We start from the raw sequence: 23828 nt of genomic DNA, 5'->3' as shown, positions 1-23828 counted from the left end.
CCTGATTTGCTCATGTCAATGCTATGCAATATTGTTAAGAAAACAGTTGCAATTTTTCACCAGATATTACTCAGGGCACAGACGGGTATTTCTAAGCAAACAGAAGAATACATACAGAAATAGCAGCACGTACTGACAAGTAACACCAGCAATCCCCAAGTGTGCCAACAATGCAGGAGCATCCCCGCATTCCAGCCTGACAGACCGCACGCTACACACAGGGCCGCTGACTACTACGTGAGCCATCGTGAGTAACTCTCTAGCTGTATCACGTTACACCAAATTCATGGTTTTTCCATGGGGAAGGCCCCGCTCGATTTTTGACTGCTGCTTTTATGAGCCTGCTACGGATTTTACATGCAGCAGTAAAACCAGTCCCTGGAGCTGGATTTTATCCAAACAAACATTTGTTCCCAATCCACGTCGCCGCAGCAAACCAGCGTTATAAATACACTCCGATTTCCACCATGAGCACCACGGCCATATATAGTATGGAAGAGGTTCAGCTCCCAGCTTTAACGACCTAAGACATCGCTCGGACAGCGGGAAGCAGCAGCTCGAAGCTTTCAGGGCAGGGCCGAACACAGCAACACACATTCACAGCACCAACAAGGGGCCAAGCAGCAGCGATGTGGTCAGTCCTCAGCAGCGCATCCTCCTGGAGCTCACCCTAGGAGAGGAGATCCCTGCCTGCCGTGCCCAGCCCCGTACCACGTCTTTAGGACAACTCGCATGGGAGCCACCCCAGCCATGACCACAGCTGGTGGGGAGCTGAAGGCTGCTGTTTCCCGGAAAGACTGTGCAAGACATCTTTCCATCTCCTAATTTAAAAGCGGCTAGTTTTAGCTCCTGTGGGCTTAGGGTTGCTTTTCCTATATGGTGTTTTACTAAATGACATGCTGGAGCTGACTTTTTTCCCATACCTATAAAAAGAAAGGCGTGGCCTGAGTGCAGAGCCGGGAGCCAGAAACCTTGAATTCTGATCTGGACTCGAATGCTGATTTCCTGCGAAACACGGAGAATACACCTTTATTTCACAGATCAGGACACCGAGGCAAAAAGGAACACAGCCAGCCAGCTCTCCTATTAAGCGCTGCTCTTACTAAGCATGTGTAGCATCTTGCACAGTCGCCAAACCCCACCTAATCTATTACAAAACAGCAAATTACTAAGTGGTTTCAGAATCCAAGTCTTCAGTCCCACTAGAGAAATTAATCTCTCTTACCCTTCTATTTGTCATCTTTCCCCTTCCCCCAAACTGCCATAATTATTACAAATACAACTTCATCTCAACTTCTCTCTTCATCTCCTCAGGGGCTCTTACAGCTTTGTAGTGCTCAATTTGGGAGCAAATGAGCAGATAAAAAACAAAACTGTATGTGAGTGTGGTTTTCGTTGTTGTCAGTTTTTTTTCCTCTGACATCAACGTACACATTTTTGTTTTTTTAATGCTCAAAATGAGTACCAAAAGCAATGACACATAGTCAGAGTCTGGACGTGTAGGTGTTCTGAATGCTGTCTTCAAACACTGTTTTAAGAATGGGCCAGGACTGGCCACACAAACTCAACAGAGCTTTTACCATCTATCTGACTGCTTTCACAAACCCAAAGATTAACTCAGAAAGTTTGCAGCCTCTGAAGCTGCAGACGAGCCCCTAACCATAGATGCCAGCCAAGGCTACTTTTTCTGTCAGATGAGCATGTTGTGGAGTTCACACCTCTCCAATCTCCTAACACTTTTGATATTGAGTTTCCAATAATGGACACCTCATCTTTAGTATTTGTCATTGTTTCACTGGTGATTGTTCAAGCAGGTATCTCTCCTCCACCCTGTCAGAGCTGTCACTGTGATTACTGCAGTCACCCACAGCAGCACCATCATGAGAAAACACTAACCAGGAAACAGACCGCTCCCCACCTCTCCTTTGCTTAAAGCTCAACCTTTGTTTCAGTAACATCATCACATTAATTTCTGGGCAACTTCAAAGGCTGAATCTGTCAGCAAGGACTTACAAATGGAGATGACACAAAGAAGGTATTGCCTTTAATGGAGACAGAAGAAGCTCCCAAGGCTCACAGCAAGTAAACGACCTGTCTATGTTGCAAAAGTAGAAGAGAGATGGAGGGGGAAAATAAAAAAATAGATAAAAACAGACGGGAACACAGGGAGAGAAAGAGGGGCCCGTCTCCCCAGGGGTGGCTCCTTACAGGGCTGCACAGTGCCTGGCGGCACTGGGGGATGCATGGTTCCCTCACGGAGCTGCATACCAGTCCCTGGTTGAACGTGCCACTGCAATTCCTGGCTCCTTGCATCGACACTGAAGTCCAGGCGATTTTGGCAAAGTTTAATTCAGCACACAGAAAATATAGAGCCCTGTTTACGCAAAAGTTGAGAGAACTTCACTCTGTAGTACACTGGCAACAAACATCGCTGTAACTCATTTTCTGAGCCACCAGAGTCTGTGCCTCAACTAATCCTAACAGCATGTACATTACGCAAAACTATGGACTGAATACAAAAAAAAAAAAGAAAGAGACTACTGGGGATTAAAACATTAAAGAATAGACTCAAATCCTTTCAAGAAAAAACATTATACGCAAGAAACAGAGACCCTGTTTACTTCAGTAATCACTTTCACCCCAATCCACCATCCTTGATCAAGGCCAGAGAGTGTGAGCAGTGAGGACATCAGTCCCAGAAAAGGAAACACGCCTTTAATTGCAACAGGAAACCTAAGCCCAAGGTCTTCATGAATGAGCCTCGAGATAGGATCCCACTCCCAAACAAAAGCTCTGGTGCTCCAGCTGTGCATGAGGGGGGGGATGTGCTTGAACCTAGCAAAGAGACCTCCTCGCCTGCCAGACACACGAAGAATCACCCCGCTGTCACATGGACTGAGTGACAGTAAGCCCCACAGGGCTGCCATCAGGAGAAAGCCCACAGAGGCACACCTCACCGAGCCCGTCACGGACACAAAGCCTTGGACCGCTATGATTCACAGGGTCAGCTGTGCGCAGTGGTTATCATTCAATACCACACACAGATCTGAGGCACCTGTGTATTTTAATTTTTCCTAATTACACATAACCAACATGCCAGTAAAGCATGTTGGTGAGATGGTATGCAGTTTTTCCCAGAGGCTCTGTGGCACTTCGCTGTTGCCACACAGCTGTCTAGCCACGTCTTGAGTTAAAACAAACAAATCCTTTACCAGTGTGCCTACAGGTGGGTGGGAAAGGACTTGGCAAACTCAAGCACTCTTACTTCCTCACTTACGTGTCACACCATAACAAGACGCACCACAAGGAAACCTCCTCTGATATCTCTGCATAGGTTCAGCAGATCAAATTCCACCTTGCTATCTCAGCAGATAAACCTACCACCTGCAGAAGACCTTGAGGCATCCAACAACAGCAGAGCAACAGCAGTAATAAATTAATCTCCACCAGGCTTCGCAACACACTCATGTCGTGCTGTTCCCAAATGGCTGCGAAGTGGCTCAAGTCACACCCGCTCTGTGAAAGCAATTCTTTTGACCTCAAGCATTTCAAATGAAGCTCAGGAGAGAGAAGGCATTTCAGAGATGAGATTTAGATGTTGCAGGTAAGTATGTGTGACCTGGTCTTGTTCTGCCTGGGCTGGCAAGAGCCGAATCCAGGCCGTATCGCCTGGCGGCTCACCCAGCCCAGGCCACAGCCGCCATTTCCTCCACAGCCTGTGCCCCGCAGGCACGCTCTGCCAGCCCCGACACGGCTCCTGGGGCATCCCAGGCCCCTGTAAAACACCCAGTCCGCACACCTTGCAAAATCTGAATCTTGGGAATTGCAAAACTGCCTTTCTGCAAAAGTTAGGCCTGGCAATGAGTTTCCTAGCCACAGATCTGTGTACGTATCAATCACTGCGGAAGTGCAATCAGCAGAGCAGTTTATGTGTGAAAAAAAAAAAAATGGATCTTCCGTACAAAACAATGCACAAACATTTCCGTGTTATTCTGGTCAAAATCGAAAACCAAACCTGAGTTAGGTGCAGCTCCTGCATCACTTAGCCAGATGATACTCTCAGCAATGGCTGCCATGTCATCAGTGCTTCCTCCTCCCAGCCCGATGAAGTGTGTTTTCCTCATCAGAGCTCCTGGTCCCCTTTCATTCCCTGCTTCTCAGGCTACCAGGTATTTCCTCAGCCCAGCACAGATGTGAAAGATAAAAATCTGATCTCAAGAAGACAGCTAAATACATCAGAATCTGTATGGATGGTGTCTTTGGGTCCAAAACACCACTACCAGTCCAAGCTGCTAACTTCCTGGGAAAATCACACTGTACTTCCCAATCCTTACAGCACACAACACTGATGGACATTCGTATTAAGACCATTCCTCAGGTCACCAAAGCAGCAGTTCATTCGCGAATGAAATTCCTAAGCAACAGCTGCCAGCAAGAGGGAAATGAGGCAAGTGCTCTCGTTTTCCCAAGGGAAATAGCTGGTCTTTCATTAAAACTCATGAGGCAATGCCTCTTCACAGTTGAGCTTCCTCTCAACAAAAATGGCAGAAAATGTTTTTTTCTTTGTCCCCTCCACACCCCCCACACATCTCATTTATTGCATGACAGAAGTTTGGAGAAGAATCACTCCCTTTCTTACACTTACGCCCAACACAAAGCCTACAGAGACCAGTTCTGCACGAATCCTCAAGGAGCACAACTAAAAGTGCACAGATTACAATTAAAATGAACTGCAAATCAAGTTGTTGTCCCAGGAAAGAATCACATCACATCTGGGACTTTCATAAAGTCCAAGTCCCACGGTTACTGCCAAAGCCTAGAGAAAGCTCTAACCTCAGCAGCTAGAAAGCTGCTATGGAATTAGGCTACGATACAGTTCTACAAACAAAAAAATACCCCAAACCCTGAAGCCTTTTTCCTCAGGATCCTTGTCTTGAGACAGATGCACAGCTTCACCAAACTGCTGCTATAGACATTTATTTATAGGGTGATACAAGAAGCTGCCTCTCCTGTAACCTCCTATTTCTACAAAATTTCTAGAAGTTTAGTACCTCTGAGGAATTGGAAACCAAGTTCCTCTTAACTTTTTGGCCTGATAGACAAAGGAAAATAGAATGAACAAAAGGTAAACCTATCCTGGGAACATCACAATAGTTTTGTCACAAATCTAAACAACTGAACACCTGCAGCAGCTCAAGCCAACTTTTAAGCAATAGCAGTCCCTATCCCCTGTCCTCACACATCATATTAATCCCATACATACAGTGAGCTATGATTCAGCCAAATGGATGAAGATGCACTGATCTTGCTTTAAGTCATGGCTAGGAATCATTTCTGAATTAAAGCACAATAGCTTTTTGTCAAATGAGAAATGCAGCCAAATCTACATTAAAAAGAAAAGGTATATTTACATCTCCTTTAGTAATAAAAGAATGAAACTAATGCATAGTATTTACATCCTGTTTGCATTTAAGAAATGATTTAACTAACATATATCATACAACAAAAGCCTAGTAGAGAATACAGGGAAGAAAACACTGAAATTACTTTTATCTCAATAGCTGCTTTCGCAAGAAAAAAATGCTCCTTTTCCTACAACCTGCCAGCACTCCCACAGAAAATAAACCTTGCAATTACATGGTTTAGAAACAAACATTGCGTTTTTTCCCCATCTTAACTCTCCTGAGAGCGAAGCAACTTTGCCAGCAACAGCAATTTCTCTTATTCATACTCAGAAGATGTGCCCTTCTTTCATGAGGAAGCCTGAGAATCAAGGTGGATGCTGGTCTTCTCCGTTCACAAATGGTCAGACACACCAACAGCCAGAAAAGCATGGAGGAAACAGCCAAATTAAAACAAAACACCCCGCCCCGAACTAAAAAACAAACGAAAAGCAGACAGAGCTCTAAGCTCAGCACCTTCTCATGCAGTTGCACCTTGAAACGCTTGTGTCCTCCTGAACAGGCTGACACTGTTCTCTGGGGCAGGGAACGGAGCATTTTCTGACAGGATGGATGATGTAGGCAGAATAACCTCTGTATCCTGTTCAGTGTCTTTTTCTTTCCGCACTCAGTGTGACCCAGTTCCCACCCTCCATTCAGTGGCACACCGGGCAGGGAAGCAGTCCAAAACACTTTTTGTTTTTTTTGCACAGGCTTTGCTGACCTGAGTCTTAAATAATTTATCCTAACAGAGCAAGTAAGAACAACCTGCACCATGCCTTCCTGATGCAGCAACAGCAGAAACGCCTGCCTGGGTCAGGTGTAGGGTCCATCCAGCCTGGTATTCCGCCTGCGATGGCAGCAGAAATGAAGGCTATTTCGAGAGAGCACATGAGCCTTTCCTGCAGCCTCTCTGCTGGCATCCAGAACTGCTGCAGCAGGAATGCAGAGGGTACCTCCCTTCTGAGTGCTTTTAGTCTCCATTTATGGACCTGCTGCCTATGCAAGAGCACAAACCCTCTGTGAACCTGCCGATGCTGCCCATCTCTGCACCTCCAGAAATTCACAACTGTAGTGTGAAGGACTGTCATCTGCTTTAAACCGATCTTCTGTTGAGATAAAAGGAAACTTCTGTTATGTACACTGGGTACCCTTTAATCCTAGTACTATAGGACCTGGTGAACCCAAGTTTTGCATCAGCTTATCCATCATTTTTGTGACTTTGTAAACTGCAATCATACACTTTTTTCCCCCCTCTCCAAAAATGAGGTGCCCCAGACTCCTTAGCCTTCTCTCCTGATACAGCTGCTCCAACCTCTCGGTCATTTAAGCAGGGCAGCTAGCTCCAGCATGCCTCTCCTGAGATGTGGTGAGCAGAGCTGCAGTGAGCAGAGCTGCAAGCAGAACTCATGACAGGTGCACCAAAGCATAGGTGATCTTTATTTAATAACCTGAACGCTACAGATCTGCCAGAAATCCTTAACTAAGATACCTGTGATGCAGCTTGGTGCCTCTGCCAAGGCACTTTCACCATGTTCAAAGAGAGCCACTGGCAACTACCACAGTTTTGGCATAATTTTACAAACTACAGGCATTCCGCTCAATAAATGCTTGTTACTTTCCCACTGCTTCCAGTTTTTCCCCAAGTACCACCACACTATGTGGGTTGGCATGCTAATGAAAGGGTAAAGCAAAGCATTATCTTTCCTGCCTGACCTCTCTGATGTAAACATTTATATGTTTATATGGCGAACACTTAATCAGCAGAGAAAGAAAACAAGAACTTTAACTAACTTCCTTTTATTCATTTTAACAAATTATTTTCCTTTAAACAGGGGCAATATAAACACAGTTAACATTCAGGCATTGTGAAAGAAATCTATTTGTTGGTGACTTTAACATTACTGAAGTTTCATTTAAGTTTATCATGACCTCACCTCTGAAAACCCCTAGTTACAAAGCCTGCCATACCCTATATGGCTGTACTTTAACTACTGGCACGCAACCCAGTTTTTAAAAGGCGGTCATTTGTTTAGAGTGAGAACCAACTGTATGAAGAATAGTCTCCAACGGCTGGCATTACAGTCTATCCACAAAGACACAGCAGGTTTTATGCAGATTTGCACTCTTTTTCTCATATTATGACACATTTTAAAAGCAATACATTACATGAGTTAAGTAACATTTCACAGCTGCTTCAATTCTGCAAATTGCATCTATTAAAATTAGATGCAAGAAACATCAAATAACCCCCTTCCTTCGGGTCTTCTCTACAGAAAGCGTGCGAGTTGATTGCTGACTATTTAAGCAGATAAGGAGTTTAATGAAGTAAAATGGATTGCCAGCCTCTCTGAGACCTGTACAACAAAATCTAGCTTTCAGCAGGCAGTTAGGAAACGAGCTTATACAAGATACTGCATAGAAGTCTAATTAGTGTATCTTGAAAAGAAGGTTAAGTATTGTCTGAAAGCTGAGCTATTCATCCAGCTAGCAATCAGGCAATGAGGTAAGTTAGGACCCTGGGTCATTACCCCACTGCATCTGCATGTGAACCCAAAAGGAAGTCCAGCAGGATCCATCCAACAGGAGGCAGGAAGAGGTTTGCAATGACACCCCCCGGTTTTCAAATGCAGCTATCTACATTGTACATCAAAACTGGCACTGGAGAACAACCAGCAGCTCCTGGGGAACTACTGTGGGGGAAGATTCAGCCTGACTGAGATCTGCCATCTTCTCCCCGTGCCCACTCTCCAGTATGAGGCCCGCTGGGCTTTCAGCCTCCTCTGAGCAGGAGGAGCTGGGTGCTGGGCCAGGCTTTTGTGCCATTTTACCTTCAGAGCAGCGATCCCCTCCCAGGTTTGGCTGGGTAGTTCACAGACTGGGTCATCAAATTATTTTTTAAGCCATCTAACAAAGTTTGCCTGCATCAAGAAAAGGTAACAGCTTCCTACTTAGGCCCAGCTTCAGGGCTCGGGTTAGAAATGGAGAGTCTGCACATGGCCATGTTCCCAACAAGCCCATCACTTCTGTTTGGATTTCTCCTACTTGAAAGAAAAATAACACAAACTCTTATAAAGGGCACGGTAGTCACTCTGACCTAGGAAGCATGATGCAATACATTGCCTCTTCTGATACAGCACAACCCTGACAGACGGCTTTCCCTGACCAAGGCCGCTGCAGTGAAAACAGTGCTGTCCAAACAGACCCGTGGTCTTCTCAGGCACACGCTGACCGTGAGGGTGAGCTCCTCGCTGAGTACAGCTCCCTAAAAAACTGAGGAAGCTACTGGGTCTCTCTTGACTCATCTGCTGCTGACCTCATATTTGAAGCTTTTCTGAACAGAAAAAGCCCTCTCCTACCACATGCGCTTCTTAAGAAACCCCACAAAACTCAGGAAGCACAACTAAAGTCCTCATTCTAAAGGCCTCAAAAGCCCACAATAATCTAGGGGCAAGCAATCACTGTTGTCTTTAATAAAGTATACATCCACTAGGCCACCAAAAAGCTAAAGCATCTTCTTAGTATGTTGAATATGATTACGACAAGGCCTTCATACGCATTTACAGTCATCCTACGTAACTGGTGCTTTATATCTGCACATCAGATGGTAAGAGACAAAAACTAACCCCACGCCTGATAAAGTTTTCAGTGACTGCAGCTCTTTGTTTTAAGAGAAAGAGAGAGGTTTTCATTAAATAGCACATGGGAAATATCTTTACTCCAATAGTAGCTTTCTCACTGTACCTTGTGTGATTAACTGTCTACACAACTTCCACAGAAATATTAAAAGGGAGTCTCTTCAAAGAAGCTACTAGTCTCTTCAAAGAGGCATCCAAATGAGGTATTTCACAAAAAGCAAACCAAAGGCGACATCTCTGCAGACTAGCCTGTGTGAAGGATTTTTCTTACTTTACACTCCAGAAAATTTAGATCACCTGGCATACTTCATTAACCACTAATGGTGTAGCGACTGCACCCTTCTGTACAGCCTCTTGTTTTATTAAAAATAGGGTAGTATCCAAAAGACATTTCTGAAGAAGCACAGCACAACCATTAGCTTCACCTACTGCTGCCAGGTATCATCTGGCAAAAATTCAATTCAGTATTTCAACAAAAAAAAAGGGGGTGAGGTAAAGCAGGCAACCATCTCAACACCACCACCATGTACTGCTATGCTGCAACTTACATTAACCTTAATGATAGGATTTTACCTCCTTAACATCTCCAGCCTTAAGATATCAAATGCTGGGAGGAAGCAAAAATAAAAACATCCCTTTAGTCAATGATCTATCTATCTCAAGGCAGCAACAAAAAGATTGTTTTTGGTTCTTTTCCCACCTGGGTTCAATTTGTCTCAAGTTCCAGCTTGAACTCACTGAAGCTTCAGAGCTCAGGTTCGACTGCAGTTCCAACAAGAAGGAAAAGAAAGGAAGGGCTCAAGGCAGTCTTTTACACTGCTGCAGCTCCCTGGTTTAACTTATTTTCATCTTACAGATGAATGCAGTCACAGGGCTCAGCTGAGAAGTAGGTAAAGGCAGGAGGTGTCTGGACCCCAGCCATTCCACCCCACAGCACGAATGTCACAGTGTCCCAGTGATCTCAAGCTCACATTGCTAAGGTGGTACCCGATCCTCAGACTGCTGCACTGTGAGGAAACAGCAATTTATGCAGTGAGATTATGCCTTGAATAACCTCATCAGTATGGTAATGATAATCTGCTTTCTGAGGGGATTTAATCCCACGTTTTTACACCCTATTTTTATTACTCATATGCGCATTTAAACAGGCTACCCAACACTTCAGTTGTGAGCAGAGTGGGACTGAAAAAAGGACACATTTCTTCACAACTCATATGTTCTCTAAGGAGAAAGACAAAAAACACTACTACCATTACAAAAATGGAAACCTGCCACAACCTTATCTGACTCAGCCCTTTTTGCAAAAATACACTTGCAGAATAGTAGCCGACTGCCTAGTGTCAGTATGAACTTGTTTCTCCACAATACACACGCATTTATTTCTCACAAATGAACCCGGATGCCTCAATTTTTAGAAATCCACGCTGGGACAATCTAAAAAGAATTAGTATGGGAAAGTGGTTTTGTAATCTTGGTTCTTGTAGCAAGGTAAGAAAAAGGTTACAGTCTATGCAAACAACCACTGCTCAGGTCTGTAGCGAAGAGAATCACAGGGCAAGAAGAAGTAAGGAGTAGGAGGTCACAACGAGTAGGCTTTCATGGGAGGTGTGAACAGAAGGCCTTAAAACATGGTTAATGAGTATCCCACTGGAAAAGCTGGATAAACAAAACTGTTCTTCTGAGGAAAGGTCAGGAGAACTGCACTAAGCCTGCCCTGGAGAAAAGGGCTTGCTGGCTTACAACCTGACTGCATGGCCCGACTCCAAACTCAAGTTATTTTGCCATGCTGGAGAATGGCCACCAGGAAACCAGAGAAGGGGAAAAAACTTACAGGCTTTGTTCTTAAGCAGCAAATGGGAGAATGTGTTGATTTTACAACAAAGTTCAGAAGTTGTTCTTTTTTTCTTTCCAAACAGCTATTTCCCTGCTTTTATGGGCAGGATGTTACAGGCACAAGGAAACGCTGCTGTTACTCCACCTTTCCTTAGCCTCAACTGCTGTTTCAGGAAATGTAATCACGAAGCTCATGAAGACGTGAGATCTGTTAGCATTGATACCCATTTCAGGTGGAGGGAGAAGAGAGTCTACTAGATTTTTTTTCCATAAAAAAACATACTTGTTAATGTTAAAGAGAACAGGGAGAGTCGGGACCCACCACAACCCCAACGAACACCCTCAGAAGGCAGGGCACACTGAAAAGCACAGGTCACCACCTCACAGGCAGGCACAGGATAAGCTGAGGACAGTAGAATCAAAGATCATTTAGATAAACAACAAATTATACAAAGCAAAACCACAAATGAATTTTTATTAAAAGTCCCTGAAACATTGCCATTAACATTTCCTGTACTCCAACAAAAAATATAGTCCTAGCCTAAGAATCTTTCTTAAGTAACCAAATAATGCCTTTCTTAGAGACATTCTTACTTAATCAATATACACGTGTACATCAAAAACAAACAGTCAAGGGGAATCTCTTCAAAGTTGGAAAAAAAACAGAACATATCTGTAACTCCTGACACAGACAGAAGCGTTGGGCCTGTGATCAGACCAGTCGGTTCGTATTGATTCTCCTACAGGGACTGTGTAACACAGGCCTGGTAACAAGGCCCCCACAACTGCAGGCCTGCCATGTGTGAGGGACATCAGCCTTACACACCCAAACCAAACCTGTAACAATTTTAAGAAATGTATTTATTTTTTTCTGCTGTTCCAAACTTGTTCAGTTTGGCCAGAAGACTGAAATTCATCAGGTTTCTACCAGCAGCTCCCTTGTGTAACCTGACTGCAGAAACTCTTCAAATTAGCAAATTTAGGTAGCATTGGCTGCTCTTTTTTTTTTGTTTGTTTGTTTTATTTTGGTTTTGCTTTAAAAAGGCACTCATTTAGCATCCAAACAATGATTTCCATCTCAGTGAGCTGTATTATGAATGCTGTAAGTTACAGTAATGTAGCAAAAAGTCGCCCATTTACACATAAATTACAAGGCATCCTTGGGCCTAAGAAAGTTCTCTCAATATGGCAGAACCCGTTCCTTGACTATTAGGAGCATTCATTCTTAAGCGCTAATTAAATCAGTAGATTTTCATGCAATCGTACTTTATTAGGATTATTTGTTAGTAATGAAATAAGTGTAAGTCACTTACACAGGCTCCATAAACATCCCAAGGTGACACATACAGAAGCACATGTGTGCACACAGGAAAGACATGTTTGTGTTTTGTTGTTTTTTTAAAAAAAATAACATGCCAACATCAAAGTGTGGAAACAGTGGGACTTTAAAGGGAGTTTATTACGTGCTTTTAATCAAATGTTTATTATGAAGCAAAGTGGGAAGAAGCCAGCCGCAGCTGGCTGTACTATTATAAAATCAGCATTTCAGAAAAAGAGCAGAGGTAATATAAACAAGTGAACTACAAAGGATGCAAGTGATCCTAAGGAAAGATAACACTGTGGGGAGTACAACTCACAGTGCTACCACACCTCCTGGTTTTGCTTCAGTAAGCCACATTTTGTATGCCATTTCTCATTGCAGTACATCTTGGTAATTTAACTTATTGGAAAATCAACAGGAGCCCCAAACATACTACAGGTTTTACCAGACCAGGAAATGTCACATTTCTAGTAAGCCATAAGAAGCTCACTCCCATCCTAAGGAAAGACATTGCTCAACACAAGCTCCATCCTGACACTGCTGCTGCTACAAGGAGACTCGTACTCCCAAGCAGCTTTACACAGCCACATAATTATACTCGAAATGAAGCACACCTGCTCCCAGCCGCCCTCCCACGGACTCACGGTGCCGTGGGTGGTTGTGGTGATGCCCAGCAGGGCCTGCTCCAGGGCCATGGCCTCCCAGAGCACCCAGAGCCACGAAGGATATGTCTAGACAAGAGGCTCACCTTTCCCTACAGACTCGAGCCGGCCATGGAGCTACACTCCTTGCCTGCTCAGGACATCCCAGGCGTCCACTGACGATGGCTCTTTGCCCTCCCTGCCCACGCAGGGCACCCACACCCCAGCTGAGTTTAAAACGCTTTGAGGGGAATTCCTGTGCGTGTGAGCAGGGGAAGGAGTCACGCTGTCATTTTTGTTAGCTCAGACTTTGCAATCGCATTGGTAACAGACTGCTTGTCACCGCAGAAGTGGATTCTTTTATTACATGCTAATAATACATAATATTGGTGATAGGTAAGCAGCCAGCTGCCAGCTCCGAGCGGAGATGTGCTCTGCAACCTCCAGGGTGGGGCAGAGGCTGTCCTCCCACAGGTGCTGGCGTACCAGCACTCCTGGCCACGGGCTGCGGTCATCAAATGCTTATCAGGATTCCTCCCAGCCAGTGCTCCTACCCTCCCTGCAACCTTTCTGCAAGTCCCTGCTGGTTGAGGGTAATGTCAGCACAACTGGAGATTCCTGGGAATGTTTCGCAAATCAGCTGTACATAGCAGGCTTAGCAAACCCCTTCTGAAACGTTACATGCAGCACAGAAACACTATCTCTGCAACCGTAATCTCAGCATTCCTGCGCTTTGGTTTACATGAAGTGCCACATATCTGCTTAGGAGGATGTTTTGAAACACCGAATTATCAGGAATGCTGGCGATAGGATTCCAGATTTTCACATCAACTTTTCTACCATCGTGAGATCTTCCAGATCTGCCTGCTTCAGGGCGGAAAAACTGCTCCTGCAGAAGGGCCACGGCTGCCTTCCACCACAACAGCTGTTTGCAAAACGTGATGTCTGACCACGTCCAGCACCTCGCTGTTAGCTGCGTCTTCATCCAAGCAGCTGAAATCACTGCGTGATCCTGGTAGCTCTGGAGCACAAAAAGCACTGAAACAATCCGCTGTAGAAAGACTGAATACTATAAAGTAACATTAGAAAGAGGAGCTGAGAGAGCACAACCATCCTCATTTAGGTTTATAAACAGCAGAACACAACTCTCCTCCCCCCACCCAGACAGACTTAGAAACTGCAGCTTGCTTATTAGAAACAAGAGCCATCAAAATGCTGCCAAGGGACACCTGGCCCCTTCAGAGGCCTCTAATTTACTTTCTCTGCAGCTGGATGATGGGGAAAGTCAGTCTTTTTCACTCCTGCACTCAAATCAGGAATGAAGACCATTTCAATTTTTGCCATGAACACACACGTAGGCACGAGGAGCAGCGTCTAATCTGGCAGTCTTTAATTACATGCTTGGAGAGTGAAGTGCTGAGCAAGAGCAGGCTATCACCTTTACCACGAATTTGAACATGACCACTAAGTGATGGGTTTAGGTACGCTGCATTATAAATAGGGCTACGGAAAGCTACAAAAGATGCTTTCTGTGGACAGATGCAAATTTGACACTTGGATGTGAGCTGTAACAGTGATTTGAGAAGAGATTATTTAAAAATCACAAACCGCTACCTCTATGAATGAAGCCAAGTGCACCAACACACGTTGACTAGAATTGTAGCAGACATTTCTCAATTGATTGTAACTTCGATCAATGCTAAATGCCTGAGCCAAGGTTCACGATACTGCATATTAATATGTTTTCTCCCTCTCAAAACTCCAGCCAAGGCTGCTCAGTCACAGCGGAGGGGAAAGCTGCAGGAAAAGGCTGTTTTGTCCACAACATAAATTCAGCTGAGTGTCTCTGGAGCAGCTGTGACCAACAGGGGAGAGCTACGGAGTCCAGAAGGATGACAGGGAACCAGTGGGGAAAGGTAGCGCAGGCACAAAACTCCGGGCTGTATCCTAATGGAGATGTGTACGGCAGTGGTTTGTAAGGGTTGCTTAATTCGAGGACCTCCTACTGTTTAAATAATTCAGTAAATGCACAGATCTTTCTGAGCAGCACTGCTATGCTTGTTTTCATTAACAGCCACACAAAACCTCAGAAAAAGCTTATTCATTTACGGTATTGAGCAAAACAGCATTGTTTTTCTTCACGCTCCACATAATGCTGTTTTCCTCACGCACTTGCGAACACAGGCATTTTAAGCATTTTGTGGCAGTATTTTCATTAAGCAACTGTGACTGTGAGGTTGGGAATAAAGCCCGGTCTGCAAGGTCCCTTACTGCAGAAACTGGAAGCAGTCCAGTGAAGGAGGCAGGAACCTCTCGGATAAATGCTGCTCAGCAGAAGGGGATCCCATCTCTGGCCAGAAATGGAGTTTTAAGCAGAAAAATACTCACAGATGATTGCTAATGGCAGGTTCTCTCCTTTTAGGGGAGCTGACTTACGACCTGAGTCAGAAAGTACCAGATCAGAAATGGAAGACATTTTTCCCTCTACAGAGGAGGGAACAAAATGGGGAGAGTGCACAGATCTGTATCCAAACACCCAAAATGTTTCATTTCCATTTGAGCTGTTGCAGTGGGCAGGAGGAGCCATCTCTCACCCAAGTTGACTTGGTGCTGAGCTGCCTTTCTCCAAGCTCCTCTGGCAGCAGCGCTGCTGAGATGCACTCACACACCTGCCTGTAGGTGTTTCAGCTCCGAGCCGAATCCTACCCAGTGACGTTAGCAAGAGGCAGACAAAAAGCACAGAGAGATGGGGTGCTTTTAGTGTGTAACGCAGTTAACCTGTGGGATCCCATGGCACAGAATGCTGGGGGTGCTGCAAGTTTGCACAGGTTCAGAAGCAAGTGGGTAACTCACAGAAGATAAGCTAGACTGCGAATCACCACAAGCTGGATGACTGTTCTGGCAAACCATCACCATGTATGTGTCCTATTTTCTACTCTTCCCCTGGCATCTACTGTTAGCAGTTGCCAGACATGATGCTGGTCTAGGCAGACCTTGCTTTTGGCTTTGCACGGGTACTCACACGTTCCCTATGCTTCACCTCCCAAGATAGGAAGGGAAACCCATCGCTGCATCAGGCACAGTGGGTCCTGAACCGCGGCTGGGCTGACCAGACAGATCTGCACCAAGCTGGGAGGAAAAGCCAGGAATCACACACTTCAACCCTAGACTCTGTCCTTAGGGGGACAGAGGGCCCTATTTGTCGGCCTGACCCTACCCGTAGGGAAGTCTGCTGCCTCCCTGGGGCCAGGGTCAGGGACGTGGCCAGGAAGCTCCCCAACCTGGTGCGCCCCTCTGATTATTATCCGCTCCTGATAATCCAGGCGGGCACTGATGACATTGACAACAGAAGCCTGAAGGCTATCAAAAGAGACTTTAGGGGACTGGGACGGTTAGTGGACGGAGCAGGAGTGCAAGTAGTTTTTTCGTCCGTCCCTACGTTGACAGGAAGGGGTACGGAGAGGACAACGAAAGCCCACCTGTTAAACACGTGGCTCCGGGGCTGGTGCCTACGCAGAAATCTTGGGTTTTTCGACCATGGGGCAGTTTACTCAGCACCTGGTCTGGTGGCCGCAGACGGGTCCCTATCCTTTAGGGGAAAAAGGATCCTGGGCCAGGAGCTGGCGGGGCTCATTGATAGGGCTTTAAACTAGGTAAGAAGGGGGATGGGGCTGGAGCGAGGACTGTTGGGGCTGTACCAGGGGGAGCAGTGGCAAGGCCAGAGGATAAGGTAAAGGCCCAGCTGAAGTGCATCTACACCAATGCACGCAGCATGGGTAACAAACAGGAGGAGCTGGAAGCCATCGTGCAGCGGGCAGGCTACGACTTGGTTGCCATCACGGAAACGTGGTGGGACCAGTCTCATGACTGGAGTGCTGCGATGCCTGGCTATAGGCTCTTCAGAAGGGACAGGCAGCATGGAAGGGGTGGCGGTGTGGCTCTCTATATTAGAGAGTCTTTCGATGTTGTAGAACTCGAGGCTAGGAATGACAAGATCGAGTCCCTTTGGCTTAGGATCGGCAGGGACAACAAGGCTAGTGTCCTGGTCGGGGTCTGCTATAGACCGCCGAACCAGGATGAGGAGACGGATGAGGAGTTCTACAGGCAGCTGACAGAAGTTGCGAAATCGTCAGCGCTTGTACTCGTGGGGGACTTCAACTTCCCTGACATATCCTGGAAGCACAACACAGCCCAGAGGAAGCAGTCTAGGAGGTTTCTGGAGAAAGTGGAAGATAGCTTCCTGACGCAGCTGATTAGTGAACCTACCAGGGGTGGTGCCCTGCTAGACCTTCTCTTCACAAACAGAGAAGGACTGGTGGAGGATGTGATTGTCGGGAACAGTCTTGGGCAGAGTGACCACGAAATGGTGGAGTTCTCTATTCTTGGCGGGGCCAGGAAGGGAACCAGTAAAACCACTGTATTGGACTTTCGGAGGGCTGACTTTAGGCTGCTCAGGACACTGGTTGGTGGAGTCCCATGGGAGGCGGTTCTGAAGGGCAGAGGGGTTCAGGAAGGCTGGGTGCTATTCAAGAGGCAAATCCTAATGGCACAGGAGCGGTCTATCCCCATGTGCCCAAAGATGAGCCACCGGGGAAGACGACCAGCCTGGCTCAACAGAGAATTGTGGCTTGAGCTTAGGAGGAAAAAGAGGGTTTATAATCTTTGGAAAATTGGGCAGGCCACTAGGGAGGACTATAAGGATGTAGCGAGGCTGTGCAGGGACAAAATTAGGAAGGCCAAAGCTCATCTGGAGCTCAAGCTGGCTACTGCCGTTAAAGATAACAAAAAACGCTTTTATAAATACATCAACACAAAAAGGAGGACTAAGGAGAATCTCCATCCTTTACTGGATGCGGGGGGAAACTTAGTTACAAGAGATGAGGAAAAGGCGGAGGTGCTCAATGCCTTCTTTGCCTCAGTCTTTAGTGGTAAAACCGGTTGCTCTCTGGATACCCAGTACCCAGAACTGGTGGAAGGGGACGGGGAGCAGGATGTGGCCCTCACCATCCACGAAGAACTGGTTGGTGACCTGCTACGGCACTTGGATGTGCACAAGTCGATGGGGCCGGATGGGATCCACCCAAGAGTACTGAGAGAACTGGCAGAGGAGCTGGCCAAGCCCCTATCCATCATTTATCAGCAGTCCTGGCTATCGGGGGAGGTCCCAGTTGACTGGCGACTAGCAAACGTGACGCCCATCTACAAGAAGGGCCGGAGGGCAGACCCGGGGAACTACAGGCCGGTCAGTTTGACCTCAGTACCAGGGAAGCTCATGGAGCAGATCCTCTTGGGAGTCATCATGCGGCACTTGAAGGGCAAGCAGGCGATCAGGCCCAGTCAGCATGGGTTTATGGAAGGCAGATCCTGCTTGACGAACCTGATCTCCTTCTACGACAAAGTGACGCGCTGGGTGGACGAGGGAAAGGCTGTGGATGTGGTCTACCTTGACTTCAGCAAGGCTTTTGACACCGTTTCCCACAGCATTCTCCTCAAGAAACTGGCTGCTCTTGGCTTGGACTGGCGCACGCTTCGTTGGGTTAGAAACTGGCTGGATAGCCGGGCCCAGAGAGTTGTGGTAAATGGAGCCAAGTCCAGTTGGAGGCCAGTCACTAGTGGCGTCCCCCAGGGCTCGGTGCTGGGGCCGGTCCTCTTTAACATCTTCATCAATGATCTGGATGAGGGCATTGAGTGCACCCTCAGTAAGTTTGCAGATGACACCAAGCTAGGTGCGTGTGTCGATCTGCTTGAGGGTAGGAAAGCTCTGCAGGAGGATCTGGATAGGCTGCACCGATGGGCTGAGGTCAACTGTATGAAGTTTAACAAGGCCAAGTGCCGGGTCCTGCACCTGGGGCGCAATAACCCCAAGAAGAGCTACAGGCTGGGAGAGGAATGGCTGGAGAGCTGCCAGGCAGAGAAGGACCTGGGAGTGATGGTGGACAGTCGGCTGAATATGAGCCAGCAGTGTGCTCAGGTGGCCAAGAAGGCCAACGGCATCCTGGCTTGTATCAGAAACACTGTGACCAGCAGGGCTAGGGAAGTGATCGTCCCCCTGTACTCGGCTCTGGTGAGGCCGCACCTCGAGTACTGTGTTCAGTTCTGGGCCCCTCGCTACAAGAAGGACATCGAGGTGCTTGAGCGGGTCCAGAGAAGGGCGACGAAGCTGGTGAGGGGCCTGGAGAGCAAGTCCTATGAGGAGCGGCTGAAGGAGCTGGGCTTGTTCAGCCTAGAGAAAAGGAGGCTCAGGGGTGACCTTATCACTCTGTATAAGTATATTAAAGGAGGCTCTAGCGAGATGGGGGTTGGCCTGTTCTCCCATGTGCCTGGTGACAGGACGAGGGGGAATGGGCTAAAGTTGCGTCAGGGGAGTTTTAGGTTAGATGTTAGGAAGAATTTCTTTACTGAAAGGGTTGTTAGACATTGGAACAGGCTGCCCAGGGAGGTGGTTGAGTCACCATCCCTGGAAGTCTTCAAAAGACGTTTAGATGTAGAACTTAGGGATATGGTTTAGTGGGGACTGTTAGTGTTAGGTCAGAGGTTGGACTCGATGATCTTGAGGTCTCTTCCAACCTAGAGATTCTGTGATTCTGTGATTCTACCACCAAATGGACATCCTAAAGCCAGAACCACGAGTGGCAGTGCATTTGCAGATGGGAAGGAACTGTTAATGTATTATTATTGGAAGGCATGTTGACAAACGTTTGTGAAATACCAAAATAATAAAAAAATCCATGTTGAAATGATTGATTCTTTTAAAGCAAACTTTGAGTGCTTTGCAGGAAATTTATGGCTGCATGCCACCTTTTCCACAATAAGAAGAAGGGGAAAGGCTCATCAAGATCAGCACCACACACCCTGCGTCCTGGATGAGGGAAGGAGCCTGTGGGAGGGATGTTGGCAAGCAGTAACGTAATTAAGAACTGTAACCTAACTCAAAGAGACAAGGAAGAGGAATAACTCTGGCTTTTCCAAGCCAGTGACAACTTGACTTAGTTACCCCATGTTTTTAAAAATAAACAAACATGCTTTAATGTGGTCATTTATGCTAAGTTTTATTACCTAGAATGTCCAATCCAGGGTAAGAGTGCCACAGAGCTAGGATTTGTCAAAAAACTATGAAGACTATGATGAAACTGTGCACTTAAGGACACTGAGAACAGTTGTACTTGACTGTACATGACTAAGCCCTGGCATATATATATATATCTCATACCTCACCAAGAATTCCTCTAAACGACTATTTATTCTCTAAAGATCTATGATAAACTAAAAGACGTGGGAGTTTGGGCTTGAATGAAAAAATAACCGCAGGAACAGATGAAACATTGCACACAGAGATCATGTTTTCTTGCCCCCCCCTCTAAAATAGACTGCAGCAGACCAAACTGTTTTAAACAATTCTTTCGAGAGCGCCTCTCTTGGGAGAAGGAGTTTATTTAGCTTTTCCTCACAAAATATCTTGAAACGTTTTCTTGCTTTGCAATATACGTCTTGGTTATTACTCACACAGTTATTTCTGATGAAACATTTAGTAATCGCTTCCTTATCCTTGCTGATGCTTTCCTCTGTTTTTCAGCACTCCATCCTTCAGCCAGCAGACATGATGGGAGATGCCCCAAGTTTAGCTAGACTTAGCCACTCTCCCCTCTCCTGTTCAAGCTTCATCAATGACTTTCAGGTACAAGCCCTGAATCTGAAGTCGTTGTATTTTACTGTGAAAAAGCCCCCCAGCTTGTTTCAGAGCTCTGCTAGAAGGGCTGCAGGGAAGGCAGCAGCACAAGTTTTCTCAGGCCCTGTCTGGGGAAAGTTGGACAAATCCACCACGCCTGTGGAAGACATTTTAGAGTAACAGCTCAGAGGTCTTAGTTTGAGACACACACAAAAAAAATGGCCAGCGAGACCGTGACTGTCTCAAAGAAAGCCGGGCACTCCAAGTAACATGACAACCTTCACAGAAGCCAGATCTCGTTTCAACCCAAGAGGCAGATATGAAATTATTACAGCTGGCTTTCATTCTGACAGGTCAAGAGAGATCTGCAAATCCTACACGCTTGTGGAACATGAGGATGAATCTATCAGGCCAGGGCAAAATGAAAAGCAAGAATCACCACTTCTGTTCACAGCCTTCAAGAAGGACAAATTTGTATTTCCTAAAACCTGCCATTCAACTGCAGCAAGCATTAGCAGCCTTCTGTAAAGAACAAAAAATAATTAAAGGCATCGTTTCTGTCTGAACACACAGAACAGAACAAAGAGAAATGTAGGAAGTTAAGTCTATGATAATGTATGACCTTATCCAAGAAGAGAGACCAAATAAAGAGTGACCTCAAGGAAAAATTGGTTGAACTGCCATCCATCTTGCTGTAAGGGATATTCAAAAACAAACAAACAAGAAACACCACCACTTAAAAGGGTAATAAAAGCACGAGCAGATAAGGTGTCTGGTCAAGAGTTCAAGACCGCATTCAAGTTTCATGGAGTAAGGAGATACTGCAGGGAACCCAGCGGCGCAGGACGCCCTTCCTGAGCAGATGAAAGATCACTGGCTGGAAACCCACAGGACAGCTTCTGGGCACCGGGAGGACCCAAACCTGGCTTGTGGGGCAACCCTCAGACAATTCTTCAAACATACAGCCTGCAGCTAACCAGCAGAGTTAAACCCCTTGCAATACAGATCTCTTCCTCACTGAAATGAACACTACTGAGAGAAGGGAATGCAGATCCTACAACATGCACTGCACAAGCTAAAAACACAAAGACTCCGTAAAAGCCCCACTTGCACACTTGCCATTTACAACACTTCCCTAGCCTGGGTAACAAAACAGAGCAGTACTGGCAGAGGCAAACCTTACATCTGGCACCACAGAGCTGAAGTTCCTATGACCTTTCACTTGAAGCTGCAAACCAGCACAAAAAAAAAAAAAAAAAAAAAGTTCAGCTTCCTTTGTCATTTTCACATTTTTTCCAGAAGCTTGCATTGATGAGGAAGCTGGAGGGGAAAAAAAAAAAAAAAAAAAGTTGTTTGAAAGGCCTATTGGAATAAAATTCCACCTCAAAGCGTCCCACTGCCATCTGTTGCAATTTATAGCCGAGATGTATTTTAAACCATACGATCCCCCAAGGCACGCTGCTACTCCTCTCGCTGGCCTCTCTTGTACGATTCAGAGAATTCTGCCTTGAGCAGCACGAACACAGCCACATCCCGGGGAATTAGATACAATGGAAGAAACGTGTCCTCCTCTATCTTGCAGAGCCAGCAAGCGTTTCTCAGCATTTTGCAAATTCTGCCATTGCCCTGATGTTGCTATTTTCCCACAGAAAACCCTTGGGCTGAGGCACGCGCGGGGAGAGGAGGGAACATTGACTTTTCCTGAACTGCAGTGAAGTAAAAAGGGGACCGTGCACGAGGATATCGCAGCCCCGGGGCAGCTGCCAGCTGGTCAAAGAGGCAGGGCATCCCGCTGGCACAAAGCAAAACCCTGCCACCACGCAAGGGACAGCACCTGTGGAATGACACGGGGAGTTTCTACACATCTCCTCCTCCTAGAGCAGGAGACAGCCTGATCCCACGGGAGAGGCTTCTCCCGGCACATTTTGCTTTACCAGCAGGGCTGTGAAGGCCATCTCCCAGCCACCCACAGAGCAATCAATCGGCTCTTCACCCGCCTCCTCGGGGCAGATCTGGGGCAGGTGGGAAGCCCAAGTGCAGGTGCTCAGCCTGCAGTGTGGCTGCACCAGCACAGGACATGAGCGGAGGGTCCTGCAATTCCCCCGGCTGCCAAAACCAGCGGCCTCCTATGCAGGCTCCCTGCCTGTAAACTGGCCGGCTGTCCCCAAAATACCTTGGGTTAGAAAGTGCAGATGATCATCTGACCTGCCCCATGGGGAGCGAGATGCAAACAATGGTGTTTGGGGGGAAGGAAGCAGCTACAGGGAGTACCCCGGGCAGCGACTACCTGCCCAAGCTGCTGTTATCTGCCTGGGGAAAGGAGTGGCTGCGGGAGGTGCCGGAGATCACGGAGAGGCAGTAAGCAAGCAGGGAGGAGATGAAACGGGGAGCTGCAGACAGGCACCCAGCCCAGGCTGAGTCAGGGCACCAGCACCGAGCCCGGGGGAACCCCGCTGGAAAAAGGAGTCCCGCAGCTGAAGGCAAAGAAACGGAGCACTACACCTCTGAGCTGCAGCTCTCCAGAGCCCAGCCCCATCGCAGGGAGGGCTCTGCCTTTGCTTGCAGCTCGCCCCGCCGTCTGGTTCAGATCCTTTGATCTCCCTCCAGCAGCTGCTGCCTTCCTGCCCCTTCATGGGGCACGCTGAGAGCAGGTGAGCTACAGCAGCCTGCGAAAACAGCACTTCAACCCTCCGTTCCTTGGAGATACTATTCACACTGCATAAGGAGCAAAAGAGGAAATAGAGATAAAATAAAAGCTGCCTGCAACAAGTCAGCAGACTGGCAGGTCAAGCTGTAGAGCTTTCTTGGTCATACAATAGTCTAAGCCAAAAGAAAACCAGAGGCAGTAAAGCTTGGTGACTTGGGTACCAGCAGAACAGCAAAGTTGGTTGCTGCTAACTAACAAAGACAGAGCCGAATGTGTCTCTCCCCACTTGGTGAAAGCCAAGGAATAAAGAAGCACTTCACTCTTCTGTAGTTAAAAATCTGGAGTGATTTGAAATGCATGGTAAGAAGGGAGTGGAAAGCAGACCCTTTTCCTACAAAGGTGTGCTTTAATTCACCCAATATCCTCACATATCTGGAGGCAGCTGCCACTTCTGGACTGCACATACTGTGCCTGCTAAATGCCTCGAGGAAGCCATCAGGTGTCACTGAGAAACTTCAGATTAAAGGACAAGTCAAAAGTGAGGTTGTTTCTATTGTTATGTGTGAAACATGTTTAGAGGAAAGCACTGAAGTCAAGTCTATTTTGCTTGAAAGTACCTGTTGCAATAGCCAGGCCATTTT

General features: G+C 46.7%; 1 protein-coding gene across 8 annotated transcripts in view; it reads right to left on the bottom strand.

The window, feature by feature from the left end:
- The window catches only part of RASSF3 (Ras association domain family member 3), a 91698-nt gene that overhangs the window by 6098 nt on the left and 61772 nt on the right, over positions 1-23828 (bottom strand). The window contains exon 1 of one of the 8 annotated variants that reach the window (XM_038188093.1): positions 6210-6233. The exons of 3 other annotated variants lie outside the window; for them this stretch is intronic. In XM_038188093.1, the coding sequence (XP_038044021.1) occupies positions 6210-6218 (9 nt within the window). In that variant the 5' untranslated portion in view covers positions 6219-6233. Of the gene's footprint in view, positions 1-115; positions 206-4015; positions 4055-5918; positions 6095-6209; positions 6234-23828 lie in introns of those variants that run through there. 4 more of the 8 variants (XM_038188085.2, XM_072034484.1, XM_072034487.1 and 1 more) reach the window with 4 other exon arrangements.

This window comes from Anas platyrhynchos, chromosome 1, assembly GCF_047663525.1.
Source record: "Anas platyrhynchos isolate ZD024472 breed Pekin duck chromosome 1, IASCAAS_PekinDuck_T2T, whole genome shotgun sequence".
Taxonomy (NCBI): Eukaryota; Metazoa; Chordata; class Aves; order Anseriformes; family Anatidae; genus Anas; species Anas platyrhynchos.
Note: the sequence above shows the minus strand (reverse complement) of the source record. Positions and strands in the feature narration are given on the sequence as shown.